The sequence below is a fragment of the Panicum virgatum genome, chromosome 3K (assembly GCF_016808335.1).
Source record: "Panicum virgatum strain AP13 chromosome 3K, P.virgatum_v5, whole genome shotgun sequence".
Lineage (NCBI taxonomy): Eukaryota > Viridiplantae > Streptophyta > Magnoliopsida > Poales > Poaceae > Panicum > Panicum virgatum.
This window is the reverse complement of record NC_053138.1, coordinates 18,737,535-18,747,836: the sequence shown is the minus strand read 5'-3', so window position 1 is coordinate 18,747,836 and position 10,302 is coordinate 18,737,535. Positions and strand designations below refer to the sequence as shown.

At 45.7% G+C, this 10,302-nt stretch overlaps 3 protein-coding genes across 3 annotated transcripts; 1 reads left to right on the top strand and 2 right to left on the bottom strand.

Moving 5' to 3' along the window:
* Positions 1–470: 470 nt before the first annotated feature.
* LOC120700683 lies at positions 471–1,112 on the bottom strand. Its single transcript, XM_039984928.1, has one exon. It carries the CDS (start codon positions 1,110–1,112, stop codon positions 471–473), a length of 642 nt encoding a protein of 213 aa, XP_039840862.1.
* A 331-nt stretch (positions 1,113–1,443) lies between these two features.
* Positions 1,444–2,506, top strand: LOC120701285 (metalloendoproteinase 1-MMP-like). The gene has a single exon (XM_039985399.1). It carries the CDS (start codon positions 1,444–1,446, stop codon positions 2,494–2,496), a length of 1,053 nt encoding a protein of 350 aa, XP_039841333.1. The 3' UTR covers positions 2,497–2,506.
* Positions 2,507–3,084: 578 nt separating this feature from the next.
* LOC120698097 (vesicle-fusing ATPase-like) lies at positions 3,085–10,190 on the bottom strand. The gene is made up of 20 exons (XM_039981582.1): positions 9,890–10,190; positions 9,122–9,217; positions 8,952–9,036; positions 8,822–8,872; positions 8,471–8,641; positions 8,223–8,377; positions 8,035–8,143; positions 7,397–7,496; positions 7,260–7,315; positions 6,765–6,830; positions 6,595–6,677; positions 5,839–5,972; positions 5,357–5,567; positions 4,715–4,846; positions 4,573–4,633; positions 4,370–4,488; positions 4,178–4,265; positions 3,900–4,022; positions 3,618–3,683; positions 3,085–3,535 (listed from the first exon to the last, which is right to left on the bottom strand). The coding sequence occupies exons 1-20, from the start codon at positions 10,063–10,065 to the stop codon at positions 3,392–3,394; spliced, it is 2,226 nt and encodes a 741-aa protein (XP_039837516.1). The 5' UTR covers positions 10,066–10,190; the 3' UTR covers positions 3,085–3,391.
* Between the last annotated feature and the right edge of the window lie 112 nt (positions 10,191–10,302).

Below are 10,302 nucleotides of genomic sequence, written 5' to 3'. Positions count from 1 at the left end.
TTAAAACTGTTAATCATAGGGATGAAGTTACAGTAATGACTATCCGAAGCAGTCTCGCTTGATCGAGCGCTTGCTCGGGCCATTCTTGATCTGCGCAGGGTTTGGCCACTTCTGCAACGCTTGCTCTCACGTCCTTGGCCCGGTCGCCCGGCTGGCCCTCCGCCGCCTCCCTCTCTGCTGCCTCAGATGCACCGGTGACCGGTCAGCCCTGCCGCCATGTCGTTCCGGGCACTGGCTTCCTTCCTCGTGTACACACGTCGATCTTCTCGTCTCGCGTCGGCCTTCTAGTACTCTTTGCTCGATCCACAAGAGGTCAGGGGGAACCTTCTACGCCGGTCGCCGGACCAGCCCTGCCGCGCACCATGTCGTTCCGAGCTCTGGCTTCCTTCCTCGCGCACACGCGTCGATCTTCTCGTCTTGCATCTATCGGCCTTTAGTCTTGCTCGATCCCCGAGAAGTCAGGGAACCTCCTACGCCGGTCGCCGGACCACCTCGCGCTCGTGCAGCACGCCACGCCGGTCATCCTCGGCCTTCTCAAACACGGCGGACGGCACAATCCCTACCCACACCCCCGGGCCGTGGTACGCCAGGCGGCAGAGGGTGTGCGCCACCGTGTTCCCCTCTCGGTACACATGGCGGACGTCGCAGCCGGCGAAGCGTAGCAGCAGCCCGACGATCTCTTCCTGCATTGCTGCCGGAATCCTCGTCTGCGTCTCCTCGCCGCGCAGCAGCTGCACCAGCACGAGGTCGTCGCCCTCAACCACCACCCGCCGCACGCCCAGCCCGAGCGCGAGGCGCAGGCCGCGGATCATGGCGCGCGCCTCGACGATGCCCACCGTCGAGTGCTCCGTCGGCTCGGCGAAGGCGAGCACGACGCGGCCGGCGCTGTCGCGGATCGCGCCGCCGATGCTGGCGCGCCCGGAGCCGTCGTGGTAGACGGATCCGTCAAAGTTAATCTTGAACCACCCGTGAGGCGGCGGCGTCCACCGCACCAGCACGACGCGGGGCGACGGCTGGAACGGCCGCGCCGACGGCGACAGCTGCGGCGCGCGGTGGCACGGGACCGGCAAGAACGGCGCCGCCGCGGGGAGGAGCGAGGTGGGGCACGCCATAGCGCGGCTGTGGTTTTGGGCTTCACTGGATCGGGGCGGCCATTCTGAGAAGGATCGCGACGTTTTATGGGTGCCTTCTTCGAGTTCGGAACGGAGGTCGCCGTCGAGTCGGAGTCGGAAGAGCTGCCGGCCAGCTGGAGATTAGGAATCCGAATCCGACATGCCTCAACAAAGCCGTGTCTTCTGTATTGATAATAAATGAGCAGCGTACTTTTGACGGCGCAATTAGAAGCAAAACAGTTAGTTGACTGCGCTTTGACCCCGACGCGTCCGTCGAGCTAACGAGAATAAACCGACCGCCACGTACTACCACCTCAGCAGCGTGGCTCCGATGCTCCCGTCGCGCCGGGCGGCGGCGTGCCTCCTGCTGGTGGCGCTGCTGGTTAGCATCCTCTCGTGCCGCCACGGAGCCAACGCCGCACGCCCCGCGCCGGCGGCCGCCGCGGGGCTGCACCGACGCCCGGACGGCGCGGCGCCGTTGCGCTCGCTGAAGCACCTGCAGGGCGCGGGGCGGGGCAGCCGCGTCGCGGGCCTCGCCGAGCTGAAGAGGCACTTGGCGTGGTTCGGGTACCTGCGTCCCGGGGCGGAGCACGACGACGCGTTCGACGACAGCATGGAGGCGGCCGTGAAGCAGTACCAGTCGAGGCTCGGCTTGCCGGTCACCGGCCGGCTCGACCCCGCCACGCTCGGCCGGATCACCTCGCCGCGCTGCGGCGTCTCCGACGGCGGCGTGCCCGTGGTTATGTCGGACACAGCGGCTAGCCGGTTCACCTTCTTCGACGGCGAGCCGCGGTGGACCGGGCCGGGCCCTCTGTTGCTGACGTACTCCGTCTCGTCGGCGGCCACCGCCGGCTACTACCTGCCGCCCGAGGCCGTGCGCGCCGCGTTCCGGAGCGCGTTCGCGTGGTGGGCGAAGGTCATCCCCGTGGAGTTCGTCGAGATCGACTCCTACCACGAGGCCGACATCAGGGTGGGCTTCTACGAGGGCGACCACGGGGACGGGTCGCCGTTCGACGGGGAGGAAGGCGTCGTCGCCCACGCCTACGGCCCCAAGGACGGGCGGGTCCACTTCAACGCGGCGGAGCGTTGGACACTGGACGCGGACAGCGAAACGGAGGCCATAGACCTGGAATCCGTGGCGATACATGAGATCGGGCACTCGTCGTCGCCGGAGGCGGTCATGTACCCGTACATCAACTTCGGGGAAAGGAAGGTGGAGCTCAGCGTAGACGACATCGAGGGCGTTCAGCTGCTGTACGGGTCTAACCCACGGTTCAGGCACGAGCAACAGGACCCCTCTCCGTCCGTGTCACCGGGAAGAAGCTGGCTTTGTTCAGTTAGCTTTGTTTGTGCAGTCTTAGTCATGCTAGTGACACACTTGTAAAATAGACATGTTTTCAGTATCCAAGTTCATAAATCATAATTATAAGGAGCACATTTTATGAGCAAGTATAACTAAGCAATATAGTGAACACATTAGCGCGATTCTAATATAGAGAGAAAGGCGTTTCTTTCTGGTCTAGTGTTTCACTTTCATAGTTCTCCATTTTACACACATTCCTCACAAATTTCTTTGATATTTCTGTCCCCTTGTTTTTCTTATCCTAAGTTCATGAGGATTGCGTGATGACGTCCACATTTTTGTTTTCAAGAAGAAGATCCGGACCAAGCCAAAGCAAAGGATATAAATATGAAGAATAGAAATTAGAAATACATGTACAAGAAATTTTGCCATCTATTTAACCATAATCAAAGCTTGTAAGGTACCCACTGCGCAATACTCAACACAATCCTTGTACTTCCAGCAAGCATTAGCATTCATAGATGGCTTGTCAAAATTATAGACATGCGGATCTCAAAAAAAAAAAGTTATAGCCACTAAAGCCAAACGACTATCACTGTAAATTGTACTGCGACCTTTCAAGATGACAGATTGTTCGTATCTAACATCAACAAAGGAGAGAGCTGTAACGATATAGAAAGAGAATCAAATTCAGTTCTATTCTGTGGTGTATATCTGGATCCACATCAACTGTATACATATCAGCATACAATACAAAATGGAGTACATCTTTCTGGGGAAAAAATACATAAATGCTACATCGTGTAATTCACCTATGATCTAATCAGCACAACAGCAACAGCTCGGATAGGCGCATCAAAGAAACACAACTCACCAAACCACTCTACACACCGTGAGGGTGACAGTAGTGATGAAGTAAAGGTGCAAACAAATTCCTAGTTGGACACCAAACAGTCCATTTCCATTCCAAGCATGCTTAATAACGGATAATATCACTCAAGATGCTAAAGAAATGGTTGATATCTATCTTCTCCTCTCCAGCATAAATTGCTTCTGCGCTTCCCCCTGTTGGCCCCTGTGCAGCCATCTCGACAAGTGTGTACAACTTCTTGATTGGCATCTGCAGCAAGGAAGCATTATCAGTATTTGATCATTCAGGGTTTTGATTGAACAGCTACTAAGAATCCTAGAAAGAAGGTTACATCGTCCAGTGCTTCTGCTGCCGCATCAAGATCTCCTTCATCGAACACATTAAGATGCTGCAGCACCTGCAGAAAAAAACAGAAAACGTTCACCTAACAAATCCAAGGCAAAAACTTTAAACTATGCTGTGATCATTAAATATGCAGAGAACAGCAATAAAGCAGTTTATTCCATTCCATAGTATCCCTGCCACGTGCCCATGTTGCCACAATCTTACAAATGCAGTATATAGCATTCCAACTACTCATGAGACAACAAACCCGTTATGGTATTTTTCTTACCTTTTTGGCATCTTCCTTTTTCAGTTTGGGAACATGGTAGGTCACAGAGAACACATCACACATTCCAACAGATTCTAGGAAGCCTACCTCGCTTGTTGTTCCAATAACAAGCAAGTTTTTTCCCTGCAAAATACAAAGAGGTATGCAGGTGAAATAAGATTAGGAAAGGGGGATTTCACCTTATTTTCAGAAAAGGAAAAAGAAGAGCAGGTAGCATCAATTTCCAACATGTTAGCAGCTCTCAAGGATAATACTGTACTAAAGTGCAATATGCAAACCTTAGGAGGGACCCTCTTGAGGAGAACCAGAAGAGTTTGTGAGATCAAATTTGAGAAGCGTGGTCCAATGGCCACATACTCCAGTAACCTACAAGATCATATCAGAATATTAATAACACGGTCGAAGCAAAATGGGAAGTACATAGGTTTGCATGGCAGTGAGTACTCTTTTAGTATCAAGAGCTCAAGTACCTTTCGATATCATCAAGAATTATGATGCTGAATTGAGATTTGTATGCATCCTCAAAAACCTTGCAAATCTGTGCACATTTGCTGCTTTCACTGAAACCAATCATGGTTTCTGCTGATATCTATAGTGAAAAGCACAATTCAGAATTTTAGTCCTATAACTTAATATTGAGTATGTAGGAAAACCAGAAATAAAGGAAACTTACAATTTTGACATACGCAAAATCACTGTCAATGCCAACACTGGCGGCCATAGCTGATTTACCACTGAAGCAGTAAACGTGACATAAGTTTCCACCAAAGTTTTTAAAGACAACGAGGACAAGCTTTAGCCTTTAGATACTGTACCTTCCAGCAGGACCTTCCAAGAGGCAAGTCACAAGTGGGCTACTTCTGCTTACTTTAACTTGCTCCACAAGAAGCATAGCTCTTTGGTAAATGTGCTTATGTGCCTTGCCACAGTCAACAATACCACGCAATCTGCATATTTTCAAATAAAGATGAAGCCGTTGATAAAACCAAACAATAATTTTGTTCTACTAAACATGGAGGCAAACAGTAGTTATAAATAAGACACACAGGATGACAGGAAACTAAGCAAATAACTCTCATATGCTGAGCTGCTGAAAATGCTACAACATGCAATCAGTTAGTGTCAAATTAAATTGTCCATGACACAGCACAAAAAATATTTATACCCAAAAATAAAAAAAGAGAGAACGTCCTACTAAGCTAGCTAAAAGATAGAAAAGAATCCATAAAGTTTCAGATATTCAACAAAAGTGTGTAGAGCTCTATAGAACATGGACAGAAGGAGACCTAAATCTACACAGAAAAAAAAAAGACCCATGGACTCATTGAAAGAAGATATGTGGTATGCAACGAGAGTGGATCCCAGCAATACCCTTAAAAGAAGCCAGTTATTTTGCATTTGACATATGTACAAATATCATATTGCTAAATTAATTTCAAAGATATTACAGCACACACCTGCATCTTTCGAGGTCATCAGTAGAAGCACCAAATGCAGGAGTAATTTCATGAAGTGCATTCACAAAATCATCCATAGTGACCTTAATGCTTTCCTCATCCAAAGGTTTAGTGAGGTCATCCATGGTTATCTGCCGGTTCAAAGCAAATGAGACAGCACTTTTGACAACACCTTCCAGCTCTGCTCCACTGTAGTTCTTTGTCCGTGCAGCTTCATTCAGAAGATCAGGTGTCATTTGGATATAGTTTTAATGGTCATTAATCCATTCGATAAATAAATAATTTGCAATAATAACTGATTGCTAAGTACAGAAGTCATGTTGCAATAATTATTTTGAAAAGAAAAATTCAAATATTACAAGTTCAACGATAGCACTAGCACGATTCAGCCAACTTAGTACATGCTATGGAAAATACTGGAAACCTCTGCTATTGTGAATGCAATGCCTGAAAGTATATTAATTCACCAAAAAAAGACGGACCTAGCTCATGAAGATTAATATCCGGAGATAGGAAAGAATTCTCTTTCATCTTATTTGTATGAATTTGAAGGATTTGCAAACGACCATTTTCGTCAGGCAAGTTTATCTCGATGTGAACTTCCAATCGTCCAGGTCTGCAACACAGAGCAATGAACTTATGCAGAAGTAAAGTAACTGCTGTTAAGGTGCAGAATTCATAAAGCAATCAACACCAGAGAGTGAATGAAGGTGCGAAATAAATGACAAACTAGCACTGCATGGACTCGATTCCATGATCTAGTATGTTTTTCAGGATCTAGTTTGCATTCATTGATAGACAGTTAGACACATTTAATATACCTATTTATCTTATCAAGCAACTCCACTATCATTATGACACATTTGGATCTACTGGGCCTGCTTGGATACAAAGTTAACACTATGGTTTTGGAAAGCTATAAGGTGTTTGAGTGCAACAAATCTTGTAGTTTTGAAAATCACAGCATTTGCTAAAACAGTATAGTATTATTTGTAGTTTTAGAAACTCCAACCAGGGCATCTTTTCTTTCTGACCAGTGGTTGTGCACCCCTCTTGTTTCTAAACTTACAGTTTCTTCATACCACTGTTTTATAGAACAACACATCCAAACAGGCCCTAAACTACTAAACTGATGACTTCACGAAATAACTAGAAAAATGAAGCAAAGAGAAACAGAACTGACCTCAATAAAGCTCACGAAATAACTAGAAAATGAAGTAAACAGAAACAGAGCTTACCTCAATAAAGCTTCATCAAGTAAATCCTTACGATTTGTCATCCCAATAAGCAACACATTATTCAACGCCTCAACACCATCTATCTAAAAGGTACAAATTTTGATTATAACTCAGTACATAAATGTATAGAGCATAAAAGAAATGTAAACTACAGATTCTAGAGAACGCACCTTTGTCAGGAGCTGATTTACAATGCTATCATGTACACCTGTACCATCACGAGTTGATCCTCTAGACTGCACAATTAGATTTCATTTAGGCAAACTTGGCTATTGTGTTAAATGAAAATGAATGATGCTGTAATGATTGAATTATGCAGTGCAGTGGTGCATCCAATTGACAAAAGTTGCAAACTACAGAAGATCTACAGAGATGAAAGAGTTCAATGTGGGAGTTAAAGGACTTATGTAACAAATTAAACGAATTTGTTTCTCGAACGCAACAAGTACAATGGAGAAAAGCACTAGTACCCTTGCAGACTCTACTGAGATCTAAACTGATAAGAGCACCCTGTGCTTATCTAGTGGACTAGTGATATGATAGTTGAAATCCAAGTTTTTGATCTGGCACCATGTTGTATTTGAGAAATATGGAATTATGTGAAAGCTGCAGGCAAATGAAAATAGTAGAATACAGATGATGACGTAAAGGTAACAGAACTTCACCTTGCAGATGGCATCAATTTCATCAAATATGATAACATGGAGGTCACTCTGATCACCTGTGTCAAAAGAATGATGTTTTGAAAAGGGTCCATTCCACAAATAAATATGGGAAGCCTTTTCCTAATGAGGTAACATACCTCGTGTCTTCTGCTCATTTTCAGCATCAGCAAACAAATCTCTCACGTTCTTCTCTGTTTCTCCAACAAACTTGCTCAGAACTTCAGGTCCATTCACAATCTGAGCTTGGAAAAAAGATATTAGGTATGTAAGAGACTTAATGGACAGACATCTAGCATTATGCAGTAGAGAAGAAAGGTAAAATCTGTGTAGTCAAATGACTGCTTTTTTTTTAACTCCACAGGTTTTTACAAACCCTCTTACATATGGACAATATGACTAACATATACTTGAGCCTGCAGGTTAAATTTTCTAGCTTTGCATCTGGGATTATGGTGTTAGTTTTGACAAATCAAACAAGTAAAGACCCACTGGCCACTGGCTACCTCACCAGCATTCAAGTATACTATTAATAGTACAAGGCAATTTATTGACACAACATGGACTAGGATTATAGCTTTTTCGTTGAATTAGTATTTACAATTACAAAACTGAGAGTACCTGAAAAGTTATTTTCAGTTCTGATCCATCAAAAATCGATAACAAACTTCCTCAATCCAAGTTTTGAATCTATGTCCTTCAAGTACGTATAGAAAACGGATGGTACCGACAGGCATCGCACAAATAGTTAGGTAAATGGCAGACTTGTAATCCATACCTTGGGATCTTTTCCATTCAACAACTTTCCAATTTGCCGGGCCATAAGAGTCTTGCCAGTACCAGGAGGTCCATATAGCAATATACCCTTTACATGTTTGATGCCCAATCTACGGAATTTGATGGTTAGCAAAAAGGACATAAAGTTACAAAAAATAGCAAAAGTAGTGAAGTATATACCATACTTACTTACTAACAACGTGAGGAGGAAATACTCTTGAAGCAAATGCCCTACGAAATATGTCAGTGAATTCAGCGCTTAGCCCACCTATCCCCAATTTTTCTAGGTTAAACTCTTTATGCTTGAAAAGCTTGCTGCTAGCAGCTTCCTTTTGGTTGATCACCTACAATATAACAAAAACAGGGTATAGATCATGCTTGTGCCACATCCGCCACTAAAATGAGTACTAACAATCATAGAGGACGTTTTGAAGAACCTTAATTCCTGAATTAGGAGCAGCCTCAAATATGATGTATGTATCACTTGATAGGAATCCTCTGTCCAACGGTGTGGAACTCTCTTGACCCTCTAGCAAAGCTTGATTGACAGTGAATACATAGTTTGTTCCATAAAATTCAAATGGCACCCTTTGCCCTGAGGTCATGACCTGTAAACAAAACCAGCAGATCAACATTTAGGGCATATAATAAGTAGACAGTAGTAAACTACAGCAATCCATAATCCAATTAACACACAAATGACATATCATGAATAGCATTCACATTAAAGTTAACCCAATGAAAATGAACACTGCTTGGAGAAATTATGGTAACTGATTGTGCCATACCTGATCCAGAAACCTCTTCCGAAGTTGTTGGGCAAGCACAACAGCATCCAGCTGAGAAGCCAAGATAATGCATGAGACCACATTGATCAAGCACAAAGTAAGATCTGCACCATGAACAGTTATAGCTTACCTCGTCATTTCGGTTGGCTCTTGCCTTGGCATACTCTAGTTCTAAAGTGAGCAATGCTAACTTGAAATCATCAGGAGGGGCAAAACTGGACAGAACATTATCATGTTAAACAGTAAAGCAACACAGCACCATAAAGATATTTATTTCAGTGGGCAGTCAAAACTTCCTACCTGCTAATGGTAACAGAATCCCCAGTTGAAACCTTCGCCTGCCGACGCTGAATAGCATTCAAAGCAATGCGTCCACTTGTAACAGCATCATGGGCAGTGGACATTTGTTAAGAATCAAACATGACAAGGAAAAGGTAAAAATCCTTAGGAAGGACAAGACACAATATTATCAAATTCGCACAGGAATCTGCTAAATCTTCTAAAAGTTGAAGCAAGGTTATGTTATTTATGAAATAAAAAGATTTTGCGGCCACAACACCAATAGTCACATTGGTGAACTGACTACAAAACTTGAGCACAGCATTAGAATGATAAATAACAGTACAACACTAGCATGCTAACATGCTAAGTAAACAGATCATGATAGTATATTTCGAAATTGGTTCACCATTTAAGGCTTCTCCAGTGCAAGCAAATGGCAAGGACCAGATCAAAAGTTTCAGTAACAGCTACCAATTCCCTTATCTAAACGGCCATAATTAGAATAGTGGAGTCGACTACAAGTCTACTTAAGCCAAATGGGGCATCGATGCTGGGACTAATTCTACGACGACCGAAATTTCAATGCAATCGAATTTCCGACTCATCACCACAAGATGGCCAGAAGTTTAAATATATGCTACCGAAATCAAAACATCGACGCGGAATTCTCTACACCCGGGATCCGAACTGAAGCTACCAGACCAGATCAAAGCGCCAGGCAGGCTCGTGCGCGAGAGATCTCAGAATAGCACGGATCGATTACGAGACTCATCTAGAAAAGGATATCGTAGGGTGAAGACCCAGACGTCGGCGACGAGGGCGAGCGCGTTGGGAAAGCGGCGGAGGTCGCCTGGGGAGACGTAGGCGCAGTTGGTGAGGGCGAGCTCCTGGTTCGGCGTGCTGACCACCTCCATGGACGCGCCACCGCCGCCGCCGTACCCCTGGTTGTACCTCCCCGCCATGGCTGCGGTGGTGAGATCTCGCTCACGGGAGGAGATCGTGCAGGCGCGTGATGTCGCGCTGCTCGCGTAGAGGAAGGACTCCGGTTGTGTTCTGAGCCCGCTGGCGTGTGTGTGCTCTCGCTTCGGTCCGAAGGAAGGGCCTTTGGGCCCCGTTAGATATATTCCATTGGGCTCATGGGCCAAATGGGCTCTATATATTTAACACAACTTTTTTGCCAGGCTCTGGAAAATCCACGT